Source organism: Ceratotherium simum, chromosome 1, assembly GCF_057802395.1.
Source record: "Ceratotherium simum simum isolate JZ-2026a chromosome 1, ASM5780239v1, whole genome shotgun sequence".
NCBI classification, from domain to species: Eukaryota; Metazoa; Chordata; class Mammalia; order Perissodactyla; family Rhinocerotidae; genus Ceratotherium; species Ceratotherium simum.
The window spans coordinates 31,870,044-31,894,514 of record NC_141900.1 but is presented as its reverse complement, the minus strand read 5'-3'; the positions used below and the strand labels follow the sequence as shown (position 1 = coordinate 31,894,514).

The 24,471-nt window shown below is 38.7% G+C and overlaps 1 protein-coding gene across 1 annotated transcript in view; it reads right to left on the bottom strand.

Annotated features, from left to right (window-relative positions):
- GRM3 (glutamate metabotropic receptor 3) overlaps positions 1–6,905 on the bottom strand; it is a 90,473-nt gene extending 83,568 nt beyond the window's left edge. The window contains exon 1 of the mRNA XM_014788142.2: positions 6,438–6,905. Within this exon, the coding sequence (XP_014643628.2) occupies positions 6,438–6,905 (468 nt within the window). The remainder of the gene's footprint in view (positions 1–6,437) is intronic.
- Positions 6,906–24,471: the final 17,566 nt, after the last annotated feature.

Sequence of the window (24,471 nt, the reverse complement as noted above, 5' to 3'; positions counted from 1 at the left end):
AGGGCTAGGGTTTGAGCTGAGAACTGAAGGAGAGAAGGATTTGGCAAGGCCTACAGACAGCTAAAGGACATTACATTCCAGGTGGAAGAAACACTATGTTCTCTCTTTTATGAAAGAATGTGCAGATACTATCCGGTAGACTATAAGAAAGCAGCTTTCCAGGGAGACTTCAAAGGCAGGTTTCTGTTTACACAGATCCAAGTCTTTTTCCTGCTCAACTCCATTCCTTTCTGCTCATTCTGTTCTTCTCTCTGGTCTCCTAGTACTTATGCTGTCAATTGATACTCAGGTCCTATACTTGTACCTGATTTATGTGTGGACTTGATATTTCCTAATTTGTGTATACATGCCTCAGGGGCTCATAAGATGTCTACTATTTTAAAATTTTATTTTATATTCTCTCTGCTCCACATTACCCAGACTCTACACAATAGTGTTCTTGCTCTACCTGAAATGTATATTCTTAATAAATGCTTATTTTCTGATGAAAAATGATTTTGTGAGTGCCCTAGTTGTAATATGTAGGTAACTATGATATGTGATTCACCAAATTCACAAAAATACTGCCATAATCAAGTGAAATAACAATTGACTGGACTTCTTCAAAGTGATTCTGATGGAAAAGAGCCTATTATTTATTTTGCTTCATGTTTTAGATTCCTTTGTAATCACTCATATCCTAAAAGTATTTTGCTTGAGCAACATATAATTATAAAATTAAGAAATTCCCTTAAATGCCATATAGTTCAAACACTAATATGTTTCTTCAATCTCCTCAATAATAGGCCACCTTTTGCTTGAATAACTCCAGTGACATAGGATTCACTTTCTTACACCCTCCTCCTTCCAGACTTCCTATTTCATAAGAATTCTTCCTTACGTTGGCCCTAAATATGCCTCACTTTAAATCAGTGGTTGTCAGGGGGGAAGGGGTATAATTTTGTAATTTTGCAAACTATGGGAACATTTTTGGGTGTCACAACTTGAGCAGCTGCTGGCATCTAGTCTAGAGGGTGTTTAGCAGGGATGCTGCTAAACATCCCACAATGCACAGGGCAGCTCCACACAACAAAGAATTGTCCAGCCCAATAGTGCCAAGGTTGATATACTCTACTCTAGATTCAATTTATTTATCCACAAAAAATATTAATTTTTCCATTCAGTAGTCTATGATACTTGGACACAGCTAACTACATAAAAGCTTTTGTATCTCCAAGACCTTCAACTATTTTTCTGATGCTCATATAATCAGAGCAGTGATTCACGTGTGACTCTTCCCCAATGCGTTTGAATTTAGAGGAGGAATGGATCACTGAGGGAGGGCAACGCTTAATACAAATAGACCAGTGGTCGTCCACTTACAGACTGTGGAATTAGGTGGGGGAGCAATAATACAGTGGTGTCTTTCTGTTCCGTTCCCCTGATGTCATCAAGATAAAAGCTGTGGGGGCCGGGCCCGTGGCACAGCGGTTAAGTGTGTGTGCTCCGCTGCTGGTGGCCCGGGTTCGGATCCCCGGAGCGCACCCAGGCACCGCTTGTCACGCCAAGCTGTGGCGGTGTCCCATATAAAGTAAAGGAAGATGGGCACGGATGTTAGCCCAGGGCCAGTCTTCCTCAGCAAAAAAGAGGAGGATCAGCATGGACGTTAGCTCAGAGCTGATCTTACCAAAAAATAAATAAATACCTTTAAAAAAAAAAAAGATAAATGCTGTGAAACTTAGTGCAAGGAATTTGTTTAAGGAGTTATTCTTCTCAGAGATGTGATGTGAGCAATGCATGTCATGTCCAAATGTGTGTCATGATAAACAACGCTATAGTGACCATCTCCCAGGCTTAGAGAGTTCCTAGGATGTGGATATTGCTAAAAAATCTCTAAAAGAGTCTGATTATACCAGGCATGGGAAAGAGGTAGGAAGTTCCTTTTAAGTCTCTCTTCTGCCCTTTCTATGAGCTCAGCTTTTAGATACCTGCTAACCCAAATCCCCATTTGTTGCTGAGGTCATTTTAACACTCAGGGACACAACCATAACTGGGTCAACTTATTCCTGTCATGTTCCACCTAAAATTTGCTTCAGCTAGTCAGGAAAGACTGAGGAAATAATACATCCTCTGAAAAGAGTGAGGGACATTTTTGGAACATTTCAAGGGACATTTTGACTGGACAACTTAGGAGCTCGAACTACAGTCTATCTGAAAATGTACAAACATAAACACCACTTCACAATAACTACCATGTAGACAACTGCCTAGCTAAGGGCAACTGGCCTGATCTTTTTCTTGTGTGAATACTATTTTCCCTAAAGTGGGTGGATTTTTGCAGGCTTATAGAGAAGAGCAGAATGTAGTCTTAAAAATGCTTTGAAAAGAAACTTATTCACCACAGGGAGTGAGTGAATAGACCTCCCAATGTATATTTGCTAATAAAGAAGGATTTTGATGCTAGCTTTCATTGATTACCAAATTAAGAAATCAATACTGTTGCTTTATAAAAGGGACCACCACAGAGTGGTTTGTCTTACTTATTAAAAGCTTTGGGAAAATAATTCCAGGTCTTCATCAGCGTGATACAGCTTAACCCAGCAAGTCATTAAGAATTTCCCCCTTGGGGAAGAGGCGAGGGAGGAGGGTTGAAGGGGTGACAGGGCACATGAGTATGATGATGGATGGTAATTAGTCTTTGGTGTTGAAGATGATGTAATCTACACAGAAATAGAAATATAATGATGTACATGATTTACATGATGTTATAAACCAATGTTACCTCAATAAATAAAAAAAAAGAATTTCTCCTTTGATGCAGTTTTCACTGTCTGCAAACAATGCCCATTGTATGAACTAACACAGCAAGGGGTGTCTCTTTGGCTGACTCTCAGGAGAATTCTTCTCCTTTAGTGGGAAGATAAGGAAGCGGGAAAGAAAGGGCCTCCTGAAGCCGTCCCGCCAATAAAGCGATCCAGGCCCAAATGGGGAGATATAAGATCTAAACCGACTTAACCACAAAAGGGAAAATGCCCAAATATTGTCATTCTCTAAAATTCTCTCTCTCAGCAGGCAATTTTGTGACTGAAAACTCTGTGCTCTGGTTGGGAACTGGATGCTACAATTAGATGATCGGAATTTTTAAAATTGTGTGGTGGATTTGTACTAGTACATTTCTTTTACAGCTTCACCCTCTTTCTTTCCCCTGCTCAGTTCAAGCAAAGACACTTTCCAGTAAATATTCAGGAAGTCAAAAGTAGTTAAAAATGGATGGCAGTGTTGACTGACATGCATGGATCTTTGCAGCTACCAAGGACACGCTGTTACTATGGTTACCAGACGCTAGAGTATATGATCAGAATGAGTCCAGAAGCAGAAGTAGGTGAGTGAGAGAGGTACCCTGAAACATCCTCTCTCCTAAAATGTTTCCCTCATTAGTGTACAAAAGTGCAAATTCACCATTAGGAATTTATTGCTTTGGATTGCTGTTGACTATTTTTTTGGAATTCTTATTAAAAGACAGATATGTTTCAAAAAAACGACAGAAATTCTTAGCTATGTAAGAGCCTCCTAAGACTTCTTTTCACTCATGATGCCTAGCTGAAAGCAGGGCCCTGTGGGGAGGGTTCCTTGGAAGGCTGCCTTGAGGTCAGTTTATAGGCAAATTACTCCACCTCCCAGCTCACCTTGGCCTGGACCAGTGTGTGGCCTAATCAGAGCCCGAGCAGTCAGGACACCTGGGGGCCACGGAGGAGGGAGTGAAGCCCTCTCCTTCCCTTCCTCTCAGCTCACCGCCTTACTCCCGTCAAGGTCTTTGTCCTCTTGCCCACGGACATCTGCCACAACTTTCTGATCAGCCTCCTCAGATCCAGCATCTCATTCACACTGTGGCCCAATTAGCCTTTCTTAAATGCAACTTTCATTCTGTCAGTCATTCTCAAAATCTTTCCAGAGGTCATTGTTACCTTGTGAATCACATGAACATATTCTGATTTGTAGTCACTCTTATTTCATAGTAGTATTGTACCCACAGCCAGATTGGAACGTCCTTGAGGTCAAGGCTGTGTTCTCTATTACTTTACTGGTCTCTCTAACCCCTGCAACAGTGTAGGACACACAGAAGGAGCTTTATACAGACTGACTTGCTGAAGAAGCACAGGGGGACCAGCAAGGACTTCGTGGGACAGCCTGGCCATGGGAAGACCATGGAGTTGGTGTAAATGTGGCCCTTCCACTGACTCTTCCTATAACTTTGGGGGACATTATAGTTACCATTTATTCAATCTATTAGTTTTCTGGTGAGGCATTTCCCACATATTTTCTCAATTTATCCTCTCAACAACTTTTTAAGGTAGGATGCTATTTTCCTTATTTTACAGATAAGCTAGTAAATGGTGGGGTTGGAATTCAAACCCAAGTCTTTCTGATGCCAAAATCGATACCCTTTTCAGTAAAGCATGATAGTTTTGGTTTCTTTATTTATACTGTGGAGACAAAAACCATATCAGCATTTGTGACTTTATGGTGATATGGACCAGATGAATGAAATAATAAAACAGATTCTTTGCTGATTAAGAAGTGGCTTCTTCCCTTGTGAACAAGTACAGGGTTTTAATAGCCCACATTTTTCTTTTTTCTAAAACGATCTAAACTCTTTTGAGGAGTATATAGGTAATAAAAGAGTAAAATTAAATTCAAAAAAATCTATTTGCCTGGCACAGTTTGTTAATTACTTTGGATAAATAGATATTTACACATCTGCTGCAGAGTGCTATTTACTGCATTGGGAGAAACTGAGGTCAGAAAGGCATTTATGTAATCCTTTGTTAGTGGTAATAGGGGATATAATATAAATATTTATAAAATGTTTGGTACTCATCTGGCAAAATTATTATTGAAGTATGACAGGTACGTATTTTTGATTCTCTCTTCTCAAATAGCAAATTCCATCTCTCCTGATCCAAGTATAGAAATAGTGGCAAAATTAACATGATGTGCAATATTTTCTATCCATCTAATGAATTCGAAGGATGTTTATGAAAAACCAATTATCCTAATTACTCATAATATGAGTGTGTGCTCTGAAAATGGAAAGAAATTTGAAATAGCTCATTTAGAACAGTACAGAATTGTACATGGAATTTTAAATGCCATGAATCTGGGATATAGAAATAAGGTTATTCCAATGCAAATAGAGCCAATTTAAGTGGTTTGTGACATAGACAGACAACATGAGAGTCATATGACTTCTTTTAATGCTTGGGGCTTTGATTATAGTAATTTGGCAGGAGGCAAAGTATATAACTCCTAGAATCACGGCCTTTTATTACTGTAACATTAGTGCTCTCACCAGACAAATATTGAACTTTAAGTAACATATAGAAATCATATGGGACAGTTGAAAGAACGCAAAATACAAAAGATCTGTCTGAGTTCTAGTTCTTGTGCTACTTGCCAATGGGAGTTTTCATGAAACCAATTTGTGTGGGGCTTGGGAAAATGAGAAAGTTGAACGTGATGATTTCTCAGCACTTGCCATCTCTAAAATTCTGTGACCCTGTAAGTAAGCATTGCAAGAGTTTGAATAATATGTTCCCTCTTTCCCTAACAAAATTATGAGAGCCAATTATCAGCTTTTTATCTAGTTTAAGTTGCATGCTAAATTATTTCTTCTTATTTTTTTGGGGGGGGAGTAGTAATTATCTGGCTTCTCTGCATACATTTTCAGATTTATACCATGAGAAATTGTTTATAATTTATCTCAACAAAGTGATGCTTTAGTAAAAATTAGTGTGAAAAAAAATAGAGCTCAGTGATATCATACCTTCTGGTGGTTGATTGTATTGATAGCTTCAGATCATTACTCTCCCATATATCCACATCCTTTGTGATGTAACTTTACAGAGCTTGTACTGTGGGTAGCACATACTTCCCTGCTCCTTGACTCTGGGCTGAGCCTGGTGAGTTGCTTTGGCTGATGGGATGTTAGCAGATGTGATGCAAGCAGAAGCTTGGAAGGGACCTGTGCAGTTAAGTTTGCATTGTTTTGCACCTGTGCCATCACTCCGAGAAGAACATGCCTGGGCTAGCCCACTGATTCCAGGAGGAGGAAAAGAGACAACCTGGAGCAGAGCCCCAGCTGAAACTAGCCTTGATTAGCTCACTTCAGCCAATATTCAGACTTGCAGACTATAATAATAAATAATTGTTGTTTGAAGTCACTGAATTTTGGGCTAGGTTGTTATGCTACACAGTAGCTACCTGATATACTTCTAAACAAATTTTCATTACTAAAGAACTGTTCTGTCTGCAAACTCATATTATCAAATACCCATAGAAAAGAACAATTACATTTTAATATCATCCATTAATGAAGTTATTAGGATATTCTCCTTTTGTTCCCCTAAGACTTAAAACAAGAGACACAGCATTTTAGCAATAGGACTGGCCAATCTTACCTGTATGGAAACACTGCTGTAAGAGCCGCCAATGACCCCTGCAATGACAAGTGGGATATTTTCTTGAATGGCATATGATCCATCAGGACACATATACTCAGCTTCATCCACTTTAGTCAAAGATGCCCTGACAAATTCCAGTGATTGCTCTAATGCATAGGTATCCCTTGAGCATGTATCCAAAATGTGAACACCCAACTTCACTCCTGGTAGCAAGTAATTGTCTTTGTTGATTTCATCAATAGCAAACAACATGGCTTCCAGGCGTTGGATCCCTCGGTCTTCATTGATTCGCCCACATTCTTCAGTTCCAGTGCCTTTTTCATTAATAGGAAATAGGCCCCCTAAAACAAGGTCACCTTCTATTTTAATCTCCCTCCTCAGAAAGTTATGGTCCGCTAAAGAGAGTAAAAATCCTTTTGAAAACAAAGCTAAGGTAAGAACTTGAAGTCTTGTCAACATCTTCATGAATCCCATTTATGGACCTCTGGGAGATATCAATGGATGGAGCCAATGTCACTTGCTAGTGCTCCTTTCTCATTTCCAAACTGGATCTTTGGCCTGTCCTTCATATAAGGGAGGAACAGACTCACAGAGCCTGTCACCAAATTCCTAAAGAGATAAAAATTATATGAACAAAAATGGTAAAGAAAGCAACAGTAATTACATTGATGGTCCGCATTCAGACCCTTGGTGGGATAAGGACACAAATTACCATTTACTGAACACATCCTGCACCACTGCACCCGGCACTCGCCCACAAGTATTCTTACCCAGTCCTTCCAACACACTGGTATAGATCTTAGTGGTCCTGTCTCCCAGAAACGGACACCAAGACTAAAGAGGTAACGTGACCTGACGAAGTGTACTTAGGTTGGAGCTAGTGTTCAGACTTTGGTTTTCCTAATGCCAAGTACAATACTCTCTCTACTGAGTCATTTACTTTGATATTGGTAGAACAGCAATTGGTTATGAGTCTTTGTCCCTTCACTTTCAGCTACATTTATAAACAACCCCTTTTTATCCACTCTTCTCTTTCCATTTGGAAACAAAACAAAACACAATTGTAATTCTGTCACCGTTTCTGTATTCCTACCACCACAGCCCTATCCTCCCTTCATAGGTGACGTCTTCAAAAGAATTGCCTGTAGCACTGTCCCCACTTCTCTTCCCAGGTGCTCTCCGCCCACTGCAATCAAGATTCTGCCTCCACTGCTCTAACAAAATGGCTTTGGAAAAAGCTGCTACTGATCTACTGGTCTCTAAATTCAATAAACCTACTACAGTCCTCATTTTACTTGACCCTAATTGAAATCTTAACTATTTTTTACCTGTTCCAATTTCCTAAGTTTCTGTTTTCATGCTTCATTTCTGACTACCTCTCAGATTCCATTGTTGAACACCCTTCCGTTCCCACCCCATTCCTGGGCTAGCTCATCTAGTGTTCACAGTTCCAACTATCACTTAAATGACTCCCAGGTTAACTGCCTGCTTAACAGCTCTGGCCACACATCCTTCTGACACCTCAAGGTCTACATGTCATAAACTGTCCCTTATCTCTGTGAATGGATCTTCTCTGTACTCAGGCTCTCAAGCTAGAAACCTGCACAACAGAGGCCTTCCCATTTCACACCCTCCTATTTTCTTCCACTTAGCCTCTAAGTTCTGACGAGTCTACCTGCTTAACATCTCTCAAAGTCACTTCTTTTTTATCCCCACTATGCCAGGCTCTTGTTATCTCTAGCAGGACCACAGCAGTAGATTGCTAGGAGCTGCTGCCAGCCCCCAAAGCACCTTTATGTTAATTAGATAAAGATAACTTTTCTCAAGTACAAAATTTTAAAATTTATTAATGTTTACCTGTACCATATAGATGATGGAAAAACGTGTAATTATTGATGGCTGCTTCCTCCAGCCAGTGTTAGGCAACTCCTGATGTGGCCCTCACATTTAGAGGAGTACAGTGAGTGCTGGTGCTGGGGTTTGCACAGTAGATTGTAGCTTAGGACAGTTCCAAAAATCAAGCTTCTTTTTACATTATGGGCTAGAACATGTGCTTCTTTTAGGAATCAGGCAAAGCCCTGCTGTGAGGATTATATTTTTGACAGCAGGCTGGGTTCTTCCCAGGGAACTTTCTAAAACTCTGGTGTGGAGCCCTCCGGTTGCATGCACATATGAACCAACGGACCTACTGTTGTACTCTTGATGCCCAGCTCCCTAGCATTAGAGCAAACAGTAGTCAGCACACTCACTCTGCTGCCCCCCTTCTCCCTAGATGAGGTAAGCTACTTATATTCAGAATCAGGTCAGAGAAGAAATAGCAGGGACTTCTGGAGCCTTCTCCTGACAGGGTACAGTTGCATGCCCCTGCGTGTGTGGTGAGTGAGCCTGTCTGCTCTCCTGCTTTTGTGCATGATTGTGTACTGGAGGGGTTTTATGAAGGAGGGGGCTCTCCTGGCTGCGCCTTGACTCAATCAGGATGCCACACACTACCTGTGTGCTCTCAGATACATTAGCCAATGTAAACAATCTGAGTGGTGTCCCATTGGAGGAAGTGCTCTGTCTAATGCATAATCTTAATTGCTGATCAGAGTGGCCATCTCCTGTCAATCTAAACTGACTTCCCTTTGCCTCTGGGTTGAAGAATTGACGTCTTCGTGCTTCATGATCTTGTCGCTGGCTAGCCCTCAAGTCTTACTGTTCACCATGCCCCTTCATCCCACCCCAGCCTTCAAACCTATGCATCAGCTATATTGAACTGTATGTTCACTTCAAAGGATACCTGGGATGTTGACGATCCCTTGCTTCTGCTCATGTTGTTCCTTTCTCGGGGAATGCCTTTCTACACCCCTTTGTCTGGTAAACACCCACTTATCATTTAAGACTCAACAGTCATTTCCAGGAAAGGCCAAGAATTCTTTCCTATCTTTCTTCCCAAGGCAAATTGTTTACTTCCTCCTTTATACTCCTGTTGTAGCTAGTTCAAGAAATATTTGTTATTACTATTATAATTCATATTTGTTTCCCTATCTGCTCCTTGAGAATAAATAAAATGGCACAACACTTGGGATTTTTAGGCTATGAAGAAAAAAACAAAACTCAACAAAAACATCGAGACAGGAACTAGTCCAATGTTTACTTCAACATTTTTGACATTTCTCCCTTCTCCTGTTAGCAGCATCCTTTAAAACCTGGCTTTCCACATGCTTTCTGTTCCTTTCGTGTGGAGCAAGTGGTAGGTTGTTTTCTTGAGACACACAAGTCATCTGGGTCTTGTTTTGTTTATTTAGGTGTGAATCTCAGCAATGACAGCAGCAGTCATTGGAATGCTCAGTGTTAACCTACAGCCTCTCTGGGAGATCTGCCACAGGGTACCAGAAAGTCTAATAATAATAATTTTTAAAGAATTTAATACTGTAGTAGAGTATTTTTTTTTTGTTTCATATCAATTTATGGCCCATCTTTGATCTTTATGTGCAATTCCCTTTGAAGCAAAACTGCCACGGAAGGCAAAAGACACTGTGATCATTATTGCTAATGATGAAGCAGAAATTGGCTCTATAAAATAATTGTTTTATGTGCCTAATAAAAGAGAATAGTTAATTAAAAGAAGGTCATCAACACAATCTTACCATGTATCTATAAAAAAAACGTAGATATCTCTTGAGTATGAAGAAAGTTGACTACTCAAAGAGTAAAATGATCTTATAGTTTATGAAAAGCTTAATTCTCTCTTAAGAAAAGGCTCTTAGTCAAAGAAGACTTCAAATGAAATGTCACGTTATACTGAAAGTAATAGTATATGTCAGTCTACCTGTTTCACAAGTAGGGGCTATATTTTATTTATCTTTGAGTATCCAGGGCCTGGCATAGTGTCTGCAATCCAGAAGATATTCAACAAATATTTCTTGAAAGAATATAGATATCCAAGACAATTATTGCAAGTAATTCTTTACTATTTTATTTATGGCATGGGAAATGGAAATTAAAGTAGAGAAATCAGTTATTTTATTTCATTACCTACCTAATCATCCCAAATGTTCTTATCCTGTTATGCTCTTTGATGATAGGACTGTCAACAGACAGCCTTTAGGAATTATTTTCTATATATGCAGGAGAAAATACTTCCTTTGTATTTGGAATTTGCCTCTGTAGTGGGTCCCTATGAAGCCAGGAGACATGTGGCCCCAAGTTGACCTACATTTACTTAAGTTTTTGGTCAGGAGAATACTAAATTAGGAACATGCATTTTATCCTATTTCAAAGCTTCAGAGATGCATTCACTCATCAAATATTTATTGAACACCTACTGTGTGTGTGCTAGGCCGTGAGCTGGGTACCCAGGATATAAACTTTAATTGTAAACAAATGAACATTATCCCTGCCATCAAATAACATTCTAAGTGCTTAGATATTTTATATAGAGAATGATGGAAAAGTACTCATCTGTTTGTACTATCTCTATCATTTGTGACAGTCTTAAAAATAAGTTTACCATGGATATCTTTTAACATGGCAATCGTTGTTAAGTGCTTCACTCAAAAAGCAATCCATTACATATTACATATATTATATACGTTTAAAAATTAGATATACAGATCTTAAAAACAAGTTGACTGACAACAACATCATGTAAAATATTTTTCCTTTAAGCCTTCTGACAGGGCATCTTTAAGTAACATTTAATGTAGTCTTAGAGAATTACAAATTAAAAATCAATTAGAGTAATGTTTAAATACACTGTCTTAATATTTTCTTATTTACCTTTTCCTTAAAGCAGAATTTATAATGATTAAGGCTGTAGGGCCATGTGTAATTTACGAGCACTTAGCATTATTTAAAATGAAGCCCTAAGAAATTAAAAGAACAGGAAATTAAAATTTAACATTGAAAAATAGACAAACGCTTAATTCAATGCAACTGCTTATCTCTATGTAACAGCTTATCGGATTGTGGGAAAGGGCACCAACCACTTCTTTCAGGTTCCTTTGATTATAAATCAGCCAGCAGCACATTCCCCAGATAAACAGGCTCCCCACTGCAGCCACATTCATATGCAGACAGAGAATTGCAATTCTGCAGTCAAAGTTCTCCATTCAGGGATGATGAGTGATGTGTCAACTATAGACAAGCATGTGTAGCCCTCTCTGCAGGCAACCTGCTCACCAATGTTTTATTAATCGGTGCATTAATAGAATCTCAGAGGTTTGCTGTGAATATAACTCCTGGAATATGTGGGCAGGAAGCATGTCTATACTCTGCATATGCTAATACATATTTTCATTCCCCTCTCGATTTTGCCCAGGGAGTTGGTGTCGGAAATGAAATCCAGTTTGACTCAATGAATAAGTAGTTTGTCCAGGGTAGATATAAAACCAGAAACCATGCTCACTCTTTCCTGGAAATAAACCCTCAAGTTGCTGAAGAGCTTCTGAGAGTGCTCAAAGCCTGCACACCCAACTGATCTGGAGAAAATTTAGGGTTAGTGCTAGCATATGCAATTTGACTATAAATTTGATTATAAAATTTTCAGTTGCTAGAATTATAGGCAACAAAAGACATGGCCCTTGTTCTTAGATGATCAATTTCAGTTGGGTAGACAGAGTTTGTAGCTATACTGGCATTTTTGATACAGGATGTATCATTGCACAATTCTAATTTCTTTACTCTCACTAGAGAACAAAGGTATTTTTTTCCATAAGCCTGTAAGAAATTATTGTGAGTAGCTGTCTATTTAAAAGTCAATCATTTTTAGCAGATCTAGCTTAAAATTTCTCCTCCTTGTAGCCACATTATTCCAGCTGTAAGGGAGTCCTCCGTTTGCTGAATTCCCATATAGTTTGTGCTGTGTTTGTTATGAGGGTCGTATTTTGTTTCACATTTATTTGCGTAGTTTATTTTAAATTGAAATTTAGCAATTTAAAATTGTTCTTTCTTACCAATTAAATTGTAAGCTACTGGATAGCAAAGACAATGCCTTAGACATTGTTGTATTTTCCACAGTGCTTCACGTGTAGTTGTCAAATGTTGGTTAAATGATAAATCCCAAGTAGCATGTAACTTTTTGAGAGATTGGTCAGGAGATTAGAAAAATAATTTGGAAATTCCATTCAGAGAATGAAGATCACTGAAAAGACCCAATTTTTTTTCAAAATGATGTTGTGGTAGGTCAAGATTCAACTTCGGCATTGGAGAAATTTGGCCCAAATGGCTTTGATCTTTCCTTTGACTTTAAATTGCTGATTTTTAAGGAAAATGTATAAGGTAAAACTGGAAAAGTTGAGAGCATTTGGAGAAATTAGAAAAATTAGGACACACATTGTTGGTCTGAGAGAGATTAGGAGGAATGGGGAGCAACACACCAAATAATAGGTGAAGTTCCTTGAGAACATGAATGGCAAGGCAGAAATGTAGAGGCTAGGCCTATGTATTAAGATTTGAAGTTAGGATGGAGGGTTCTGCTTTCTCTTAAATTTCTTTAGTTTGAGGAAGTTTGAAATTGCACAATGTCTATAAAACTTCAAATAACCAAAAAATTAGGTTGAGTAGTGGAAATGAATTGGTCAGACCCTTTCCTATGAGCTTGTTTTATTCACAGAGAAGATAAAAGAAGGCCAAGGACGCTAGGTGACTACACTGAAGAGGGGACCTGCCAATTGGAATGATGCCGTCAGAAAGAGCTGTTGATGATGCCAAAAGGAGAAATGCCCACTTCACTATTTGACCTTGGACACAACAAAAATCTTATCTCCTATTTCTGTTATCTTCTGAATTTAGAGGAAATGTTTTTATGAGGTAGACAAACAGATTTACAATTGTACTAAACTTGGGTCCTTAGAGTAATCACTGGTAATTTACTTCTAATTAATAATATTAACTTGGTTGGGTCATTTAATATAGAATATATGAAAGATTTATTCACTTCCCTTCAAAGTAGTAAATCTTTATTTTTCTAAACACCAAAGTGCACAGTTTTTTCCTCTGTGTGTGTGTGTGTGTGTGTTGCCACTTCAGCTGTTTTTCATCCTCAGGTTTCCTAACTTCATTACAAAGCCTTCGTATTGGAGCCTTCCCAAACTCCCTGCAGTCTACCTTTATCCTTTTCCTTTTAGAAGCTGCCAAGGCTAATAGAAGTTACAGGTTTGTCAGCATGAACAGAGTACAGAAACTGGGCTTGTCAAAAGCCCTCCCTCTAGCTTTGGACAAACGGTGAAGGGGAAGAAATGGAGGAATACAGTTCACAGAACATTTTTACCTGTTAGTAATATGATCCATCAAGTGGTTATTATTCATAATGTTCTGTGTGTATACAGTCCTTTCTCTTGTATAATGTCAAAGTGTTTTGCATAGTGAATGACCTCTTACTGCTTCCTGGTGAGAAAGAATTAGATTATCTATTGCTAAGAGAGAGAGAAAGAGAAAGTAACACAAATTGTTCAAGGTGGTAGTGAGAAGTAAATATAGAATTAGAATTTAAGATGACTTTTATCATTATTGCCCAATCAAGTCTTACAAAAGAGAACACATATATGTTTCTACAAAACATCTCCCCCATCTCTCAAATTTTCCTCAGTACATAAACGGTAAAATGTTTGAAACAGCACCATCTTTGCCTAGTGCTAAATGAAGTCTTTAGAATATCTGTAACTGGCTTCTGCTTCTGGCCATGTCATAGTAACTGGTATTAGACTTGCCCTCCTGCTGAAAATAGCTATAAAACTAGATAAAACATATAAGGGAAACTGATCCTTGAGAGAAAGAAACATATAAGGGAAGCCCTGTGATTCCCCTATGAATTCCCCAACATTCTTCATGGGGGAGTTTTCTGCCTTGGAGCAGTGGTAGTCTTGTTGACCTTAAGAGGCAAGGATTAGAGTTCTTGGCTTCTGAAGTGGTTATAATTTGTGGGGCAGAGAGCTGCATGGAGATGGTGAGCATAAGATCTGTGTGGTGCAGGGGTTAGACTGGCTATACATAGGGTGAGACTCAGTGAGGCCTGGCAGAGATCACCTGCCTGCAACAGCATTAAGAGATAAATATCGATATCAAAGGTCATGAGTATCAGAGAGAGGTTGGAGTTCCAACACGGCTGGAGTGGAGAGACCACACTAGGCACATTATACTTTCAATTAAATTCCCAGAAATGCTACCCTCTATGAGTAAGGGCCAAGTTCTGGAATAAGGGACACGTCATAGGACTACATCCAAAATAGACCTGCCCTAACAAAGAGTTAAACTAAGCCTAACAAAACTGAAATAATCTGCTAGTTATTTAACTGCCTGCTAGGACAAAACTAAAAACTCCTAAAGGAAGATGACATAATTGAGACTGCCTATAATATAATTCTACAATAACTGTTATACAATAAAAAAATTGTTTGACATGTAAGAAAACAGGAAAATGTGACCCTGGGTAAAGAGAGAAAGGATTCATTAGAAATAGGCCCTGAAATGATCCACATTTTGAAATTAGCAGACAAGAACTTTAAAGATTTTATTTATTTATTTTTTCCCCCAAAGCCACAGCAGATAGTTGCATGTCATAGCTGCACATCCCTCCAGTTGCTGCATGTGGGATGCGGCCCCAGCATGGCCAGAGAAGCGGTGCATCGGTGCACGCCCGGGATCTGAACCCGGGCCGCCAGCAGCGGAGCGCGTGCACTTAACTGCTAAGCCACCGGGCCGGCCCCAGACAAGAACTTTAAATAGACTATTATAAATATGTTCAAAGACTTAAAGAAATAAAAGAATAGATGAAGAATCTCAGCAGAGAATGGAAACCATTAAAAAAACTATACAAAAATTCTAGAATTCAAAAGTACCATATCTAAAATAAAAATTTCACTGGAGAAGGGATACACAATGGAGTTGAGATGGTAAAGCCAGTAAACTTGAAGATAGATGAAAAATTATCCAATCTGACCACAGAGAAAAAAAGATTGAAAAAAAATTGCACAAAACTTCAGTTTTCAGCTGGACAATACTAAGTGGTCTAACACATATGTAATTTGAGTTTCAGAGGGATAGGAGAGAGAATGGAAGAAAAAAAATACTTGAGGAAATAATGGCTGAAAATTCCCCAAATTTGATGATAAACATAAGATTACAGAACCAAGAAGCTCAGCAAACCCTAAGCAGGATAGATACAAATAAAACCATACATAGGCAAATCATAGCCAAATTGTTAAAACTAAAGATAAAGGGAAAACTTTGAAAATAGAGTCAAACAGCACACGTGTACAGGATAACAATATGAATGAGGGCTTACTTTTCATCAGAAACAATGGGGGCCATAACCCAATGGAATGACATCTTTAAAGTTCTGGGGAAAAAAACTGGTCAATCATCCAAAAATTCTATTTCCAGTTAAAATATCCTGCAAGAATGAAGGTGAAATAAAGACATTTTTCAGGCAACTAAAAGTGAGAGATTTCATTAGCAGCAGTCTTAGACTATGAGGAATGCTAAAGGAATTACTTCAAAGTAAGAGGAAATAACACCAGATGGAAAATCAAATCTATAGGAAAGAAGGAAGAGCACCAGAAATGGTAAGTATGTGGGTTAATATAGAAGAATATTTGTAAATCTACCTATTAGGTATTGTTAGGATGAGTTCATGAAAACTGTATTTGTCACAAATAAAAAATGATAAGAAAAGATGAGTTCTACTACCATTTTTTCTATTTTATGGTTTGATTTTACTTCTCTCTGTGTGTGTATGTTTGTGTTTATCCTATATCCTGTTAGCTGAGTAAGTTTTTGCACCTTCTAGAGTCTTCCTGCTAAAAGAACAATCTCATAATTCAGAGGCCATGCTTTTGAATAAGATAGGTAATAGCCAATAGCACATTTTTCTTTATTAGGTAGCTGCTAATAGATTCAGTCAAGGCTGAAACCCAGCTGGTACACACTGGTACATCTGTGCTAGTTGTTAAAATATTGAAATACTTCCATCCAGCTGGTGAATAGTCAATTCGCCAAGGCCTTTGAATATTCCTCCACTTCCTGTCCGCTCTGGTTCTTCCTCTTGCATATCTCCACCACCTCCCCCAATTTCCTCAAGACCTAGCAACAAAAGCATTCAATTCTGGCACAGCAGTGTCTTTAGGTTCCAGCTCCAATGGTATGGTTGCTGTCCATTTTCATAACTTGATGCTAGTTGTTAAATCTTTTGAATATGACCCCTGAATTGGCTTGCTGAATAAGATGTTCGAAATTTGGGGAAAGTTTCAGTTTTAAGCAAAATTCTCATCAGTTAGAACAAAACTGGATTTTCCCTTGTAGTTTGACTGATTAGCATCCATTTTCAATTTTTCCAGAAACTATTCACAATTTTCCTTTGAGGAACCAAAACATATGTTCATAAGGTGAGGTGAATCCATTCTTGGCTTGATAAGTGGCTTGTGACACATATGACTAACCGGAGTGTGATATGTCCCTGGCCACAGCAGTTGGTTCCAAGATGAGCCTGTGACCCAATCATTTCCAACCAGGGTTAATTTGAGATCAGTTTTTAGAACCACCAGGAGAAAAGCATCCTCTTTCTGTTAGAGTGACTTAGAGGAATGGATGTAGGCCTGGAGCTATGGGAGCCATCTTAACACCATCAGGCAAGAGCCTGTCTGGGATGGAGAGCCAAGAGACAGAGAAATAGTGAGACCTGACAATATTATACTTGCTGTTTAATCCGGCTAAGATTTCCCAGCATATGAGATAATAAATTCTTCTTTTTGCTTAAGTCACTTTGAAACCTGTTTTCTCACTTGTTTGATTCCTGAGTAGAACCTCCCTTCTTTTCCCATCCCCTTTCCGTTAAAGGTATTGAACGCCTACCCTGTGCCAGAAACTATGATTAATGTGCTATGTAGATTATTTTATTTAATCCTTCAACTTTCCTCCTACCCAGTTACGCCCTTCCACAGATGCCTGATGCTGTCCTGAATCTCAGATGGCCTCAGGCTGCCTGATGGTTCCCATTGTGTTACCCTATTTATGATGGGTTTTCTTAGAAATGCAACTATATCCCTTCCTTCATACTCTTATAAGAATTCCCATTTTCTCGATTCTCTTACTTATCACAAATAAAGTCATCTGATATATTAAGCCATCAGTTTTTAGCACTTTAATGCAAATTAATTTCTTACCCATTTAGGGATGGTCAGATTTTTAATGGGCCAAAACATTGGCTTGAGAAAAGAGAAACATTTTAAGTCACGGAATTTTAGATACCTCAGTGTACAGATAATTAAGTATCAGGGCCTAATTGATGTTCTTCAAGTTAAAGCACATATGAATCCATACTCAAATAAAAACAACTTGTACATATCAGACACTGTGGGATTTTGGGCTTAGAATAATCCTTATCTCATCAAATAGGCAATTACATGCCATTGACAAGTTATCTCCAGCATGATGGAGCTCTTTTGCTCACTGATGTGAATTTAAAACATAGTTTTTCAGTTCTGCTTTATTGAAAAATTCTGGGGAAAATTATTAGTATGCTTTAGTTGGCTGGTATGAGCTCTCAAGAGCCAATTATGTGTATTTCTTCCCAAGTCTATGTTCAGTGATATCATGTTGGTGCTTCAAATTGGCCATGGTGGGAGTATTTACATTGCAGAAATCAGCAAACATTAATAATCAGTATCCTCTCACAAGTCCCAAAGATCTGCTTATTAAACATTTACCTACGCACCACTAGTGGTAAATTTAACACTATGGTCTTAAAATCCATTCCTAGAGAATCAAATAGGAAAAGTCTGGGAAAGCAATATAACATAATGCCTTAGATCAGTGTTTTTCTAACTGCAGATCACAAGGTATTCATGTGTCGTGAAATACATTAGTGAATTGCAGTGAGCATTTTAAAAGAAAATAGAAGAGTTTAAAATACAATAGAAAATATAAAAACACTGATCTAAGGCATGTAGTCAGGCTGAGTATTATTTTCTAAAACTTTTCTTTTTGGTGTGTATAAGTGTATGTTTTGGGTTACAATGTAAAATAATTTCTCACTGGGTCATGGTAAAAAATGTTTGAAGGCTATTGTTTAAGTAAATGTTTGAATCTACTTTATAACGTCAGCATATGGCCATCTCTCTGTCCCTCATTTTGCTTGTGTGTAAAATGAAGACAATAATAGTACCTATCTCATGGAGTTGTTTTGAGGATTAAAAGAAATAATACATAACGTTAGCTCAATAGCCATTAGCTACTATTAAAATTCTTGGTAGTGAGGATAGTTTGTCAACGGCACCAGTGAAATCGGGGGTATTCTGCACTCTCCTTATAACCACCTATTGTCTAAAGCCACTGTTGTTCCAGGATTGGATAACTTCAACTATCTAGGTCTTTATTTCCTCTTTTAGTGAACAGAACCACCTGGGGCTAATCCTCTAGCATCCTGCCTCTCTCCTGGCTTATACTGAGGAACCACGTGATCTTGGGGAATTGCTGGCTGTCTGAATGATGGAAGATGGGACCTAAGCACCAAGACATCTAGCAAATTATGGATTGTTCACTGGTTATTGGTGCTAAAGACCATAAAATGCCAGAAGAAGATGGAAAGTGATCACCTGAGAAAAAGATGCAAGGTGCTCTAGGCAAATTGATTTATTCTGTTTCTCCAGAAAAATGTATTTTCATCCCCGCTCCCTTGATCCTCTCTTGTCATACTGAGTTTTATTGGGAGGGGGCTGGGCACCTCTTGTCTTGTCAGTCTGGACTAGGACATTAACTGATTCCTCTGCCAAGAGCAGAATATTTACTAGGATTCTGCCAGCCAAATTGTCTTAATTTTCATTATCCCAAGGCATTAAAAGCCTCAGCTACAGGGTTTGGGTCCTTGCGACTATAACAGTTATAAGTCTTTAAATTCCATGGCAGCTATGTGCCAGTGCCAACAAGTCCAGGCTGCCTTCTGCCCTCTCGTCCAGTCCTTACACGTGCTTCAGGGAGACCGATCCCTCTGCCTTAGTACACATCCAAATGTGGGAAGCTCCTAACATATAGCTGTAACTTGAGGCCTAGATACTCAACCAGCAAGACTAACGTGTCTCTTGTGTAGCTTGAACTTTTTAAACTGGTTCTGACTTTATCTGTGTTTTAAAAAAGACCAAGTGTAACACAAAGCCCTCATATAACACAGCCTCAAGATGTGCTTTCCTTTCCTTGTGTTATGGTCAAGTTATCAGTATGAAATCATGGCACTCCGATGTTACACAAAGGCCCATTTCCTCAGGCAATAAAGGGACGGTGAGACACAAAAGAGGGCATACTGTATGAATCTGTTTATAAAAAAGACAAAACCAAGCAAAAGTAATCTATGGTGTTGGAAGTCAGGATGGATGTGGGTAGTGACTGGAAGGAACCATGAGAGCGCTTCTTGAGTGCTGACAAGTTTCTGTTCATTAGTCTAAATTCTTGTTTCACGGGGTATGTTTATTTTGTGAAAATTCTTCAAGTTGCAGACAATTATGATGGATACATTTTTCTGTATGTATATTACACTTCAATAAATATTTAAAATGAAAAAGCAAGCGTAAAGTGAAAAAGAATGGCTAGTGTGGCTGTGTACTTTTTAAAAATGGTTTTATATGACAAATTGGCCATGGAAGTATTGATATAAACTTGAACCTATGGGCTTATTGAGGACACTAATCCTGATGAGAGAATTCCTTATCACCTGGTGAGAGACGCTGGTGCAAAATGAGGTGCCTTACCTCATTGCGAGTGAGTGATGGCCATGCAGAGGCCTCCCTCTCATTATGATAGGAAGCCAGCCACTTTGTTTTCCTTCCTGTATCTGAGCAGAAACCAGGAATCTGAGTGTAAATGACAAATATATCAGTCACAAGTAGTCTGACAATCGATATCTGTGACTTAGCTCAGGCTGGGTGGGAACGGGAAAGTGAAAAGGGAGCTCCAGTGAGAGGCACAAAACCTTAGGCCCATTCTAAAGTGAGACAGCTGCTGCTTTCGCAGTTTGAGTTTTTTTTTTTTTTTTGGTGAGGAAGATCAGCCCTGAGCTAACATCCATGCTAATCCTCCTCTTTTTGCTGAGGAAGACCGGCTCTGAGCTAACATCTATTGCCAACCCTCCTCCTTTTTTTCTTCAAAGCCCCAGTAGATAGTTATATGTCACAGTTGCACATCCTTCTAGTTGCTGTATGTGGGACGCGGCCTCAGCATGGCCGGACAAGCGGTGCGACGGTGCGCGCCCGGGATCCGAACCCGGGGCTGCCAGTAGCGGAGCGCGTGCACTTAACCGCTAAGCCACCGGGCCGGCCCCGCAGTTTGAGTTCTGAAAAGTGAATGGAATTGATCTTTGGCTTTATGTTCCAGTGTTCAAGAAATTCTGTTCAATAATTAAAAAAAAAAAAAATCACTTATTGTATCTATTATGTGCCAGGCCTTCTGGTAGGTTCTAAGGCTACGAGGATGAGTGGGACAGCATCTGTGCTGAATATAGGAAAATTATGGCTTCTTGGGACTCTGATAACCATCAAAAGCTAAATACGAAGTGTAACCCAAATTGATTTTGGCAGAGTACTCAAATGTGACACACCTGATAAAGACCAGAAGACTCTTCCCCTCATATAATTGTTTGCTTCTGCCACACAGGTTGGGATAGATTACCGTTTCAAGCTGGATGGGCAAACCATCATGGCGGAGTTCCAAGGGCTGCAGATACTACTGCTCTTTCCAGATGCAGTTAATCTTTGAATGTGACCATCCTGCCCTCTGCAATGCCTGGTCCCATTTTAGACAACTGGAAACTGATGCTCACAGAGCTCAACTCACTGGCGCAAGATCGAAATGTCAGTAGGTGGCAGTCCTGAGAATATATCCTATGCATCTGCTTCTATTATCTTCCTCATGCTCCATATTTCTGGTTACAGCAGACTCTCATAGTTAAAATGTTCACAAATAATCATATAAATAGTTGATTTTACTTATCCTTCCTATCCCATCTTTTAGGTACACGTTATTTTCTCTATACTCAAGCTTTCACCAAATTCTCGTTGCTGTTTTGATCACAGTAGCTCCAAACTGGGCTTTCTTTTCTCTCTTGCTACTGTTAGATAACATCAATCTCCTATTGATCTTGTTTCTGATGGCTGCAGCCTTCTTCTATGTGGATTTCACACACCTTTCTTCTATCCACTCCAGTCTATTCAAAATACTGCTCTAAACTTGTATTCTTTCCCTGTGGCCACTTGAACAGATTCAGATATTTCTTGTCACTCTAATTTTAGTCTTAGCATCACCACTTTCAATTGCTTTACCCACTCACTTCTTTTCTCTTCTCTTTTACAGCCCATTTTCTTTAGCTCCTAGGACACACAAAGATAACATTTTATGCTTTTCCTTTTCATTCTTAACTCAGTAAGTTTTTCTCCGTCTTAACAAGTTAATTCAGTTGGTTAGTTTGTGGGGCTAGTAAAGTCTACTTTGACTTGTCCAAGTTGCATTATTCTAAAGAAAACTTGTGTTCCATGTTTGGTCATAGTCTGTATTGCAAAAGCATGCTATTGGTCATGAAGTAAACAGTTTTACATGCTGTGTGGCAAGCTTGCACAAACCAGTTATCATAGCTAAACACGTGAGAATCAGCAGATCTGTGTAGGTTAGTACGAGGCAACACAAAGCAAGTATGCAAAACATATTTGTTGACTAAATAAACGAATATTTTCTCATTTGTTTCACACTTTGCAATAAATCCTAGTTTTCTTTTTCACTAGATCCTTCATTCCTGAATGAAAGAGAAATTAACATTTTTTTGAACTTATACCCAAGTTGTGCTCATTTACTCTTCCCAAGATTTCTGTTGTAAATAGGTGGGTAAAACTGGCTTAGAGGCAAGCTTAAGTACTACTTGCTCAGGACTCCTCAGTCACTGAATTGTGGAACAGATCTGTCTGATTCCTAGTTCTTTGGCCTTCCTTTTATTTCTCCCTCCCTTTGAGAATTGTGTCCGAACTTCCCAGAGGACTCTGAAGGGCAGATAAGAAGAACATGACATGTAAGGCACTTTGGTGCCTTGATTGTCTTTCTGGTGCTTCTCTTTCCTTGAACACTTTTGTGTTAGCTTCACTGAAATTCCTACAGTATTATTGCCTAAAAAAATTTTTGTCTCAAGTCTATATGTGTTCCAACTTAGTTTCAGGGGACCCTTTCCTCTAGGCCATGACACTTGGAAAGTATCCTAATTAGGGAGGGAGGGGACCTTTGAACGTGAATTTGTTTCCACACCTGGCATCCATTAGCCTTCTCATCAGGGCCATCTTTGAAGCCAACTCCATCTACTGTCCAGATGTTTCTTTAACTTGTGGCTTAGCACAAGACATTTATACCTTACTGTTTAGCATACATATGGAGTAATAACCTTGGGGAATTTTGAAAGCCCTGCACTGCAATTCCTGGGAAATTGTAGGCAAAATTATCCCACTGGAATGGATGCTGAACTAGCCAAGCATCCCCTTCCATAGGCTGCCAGTGACCCATTTCACAATGGGAGGGCTGCCACTTTATAGGATCTGTGGTGGGACACACAGATGTTACCAAAAGGATGATATTTCACATGACACCCAGAGGAAAACTGAATAATACCCTGGGGAAAGCAGATTTTGTTTAAAAACATTATTTCTTCATTAGGTAGAAAACACTGTAGTGGTAGTAAGAATTAGAAAATGAGCTCTGATTTTTTTGATGAGAAACATCACCTTATATTTTAGTTAAAACAGCACAAAGAATGAGCATATTGATTTCCTTAAAAAGTACTGATGTTGCATAGACTTTACGTAAAATCCCTTGCTAGAATGTTAGCATCTGAGTGATGTTTGCATGTTTATGGAAACAAATATTTTTCCAGTTTTATTGAGAAATAATTGACGTACATTACTGTAGAAGTTTAAGGCGTACAGCATGATGGTTTGATTTACATATATTGTGAAATGATTACCACAATAGGTTTGCTAACATCTATCTTCTCATATAGATACAATGAAATGAAAAGAAAAAAGAAAATAATAAAGGAAAATATAATTTTCTCCTTGTGATAAGAACTCTTGGACCTACGTTCTTAACAACTTTCTTATATGTCACAGAGCAGTGTTAGCTACAGTCATCATGTTGTAAATTACATCCCTAGTACTTATTCATTTTATAACTGGAACTTTGTAACTTTTGATCACCTTCCTCCGATTCCTCACCCCCACCCCCCAATTGACAACCACAAATCTGATCTCTTTTCTGACGTTTGAGTTTCTTTTTTTTGATTCCACATACAAGTGAGATCATACAGTATTTGTCTTTCTCTGTTTGACTTATTTCACTTAGCATAATGCCTTCAAGGTCCACCCATGCTGTTGCAAATGGTAGGATTTCCTAGTTTTTTAATGGTTGAATAATATTCCATTGTATGTATATATATATTTACCACAACTTCTTTATCCATTTATTCATTAATGGACACTTAGGTTGTTTCCATGTCTTGGCTATTGAGAGTAATGCTGCTATGAACATGAGGGTGCAGATATCTTTTTGAGCTAATGTTTTTGTTACCTTTGAATATATTCCTAGAAGAGAAATTGCTGGATCATATGATAGTTCTCTTTTTAATTTTTTGAGGATCCTCCATACTGTTTTCCAAAGTGACTATACCAATTTACAATCCCACTAACAGTGCACAGGGTTCCCTTTTCTCCACATCCATGCCAGCATTTATTATCTCTTGTCTTTTTGATGATGGCCATTCTAATAGGCATGAGGTGATATCTCATTGTGGTTTTAGTTTGCATTTCCCTAATGACTAGTGATGTTGAGCATCTTTTCATGTACCTGTTGGCCTTTTGTATAGTTTTTTTTGGAGAAATGTATAGTCAGGTCCTTTGCCCATTTTTTAATTAGGTTATTTGTTTTTTTTGCTATTGAGTTGTATGAGTTCTTTATATGTTTTGGATATTAACCTTTTATCAGATATATGGTTTGCAAATATTTTTTTCCCATTCTGTAGGTTGTTTTTTCACTTTGT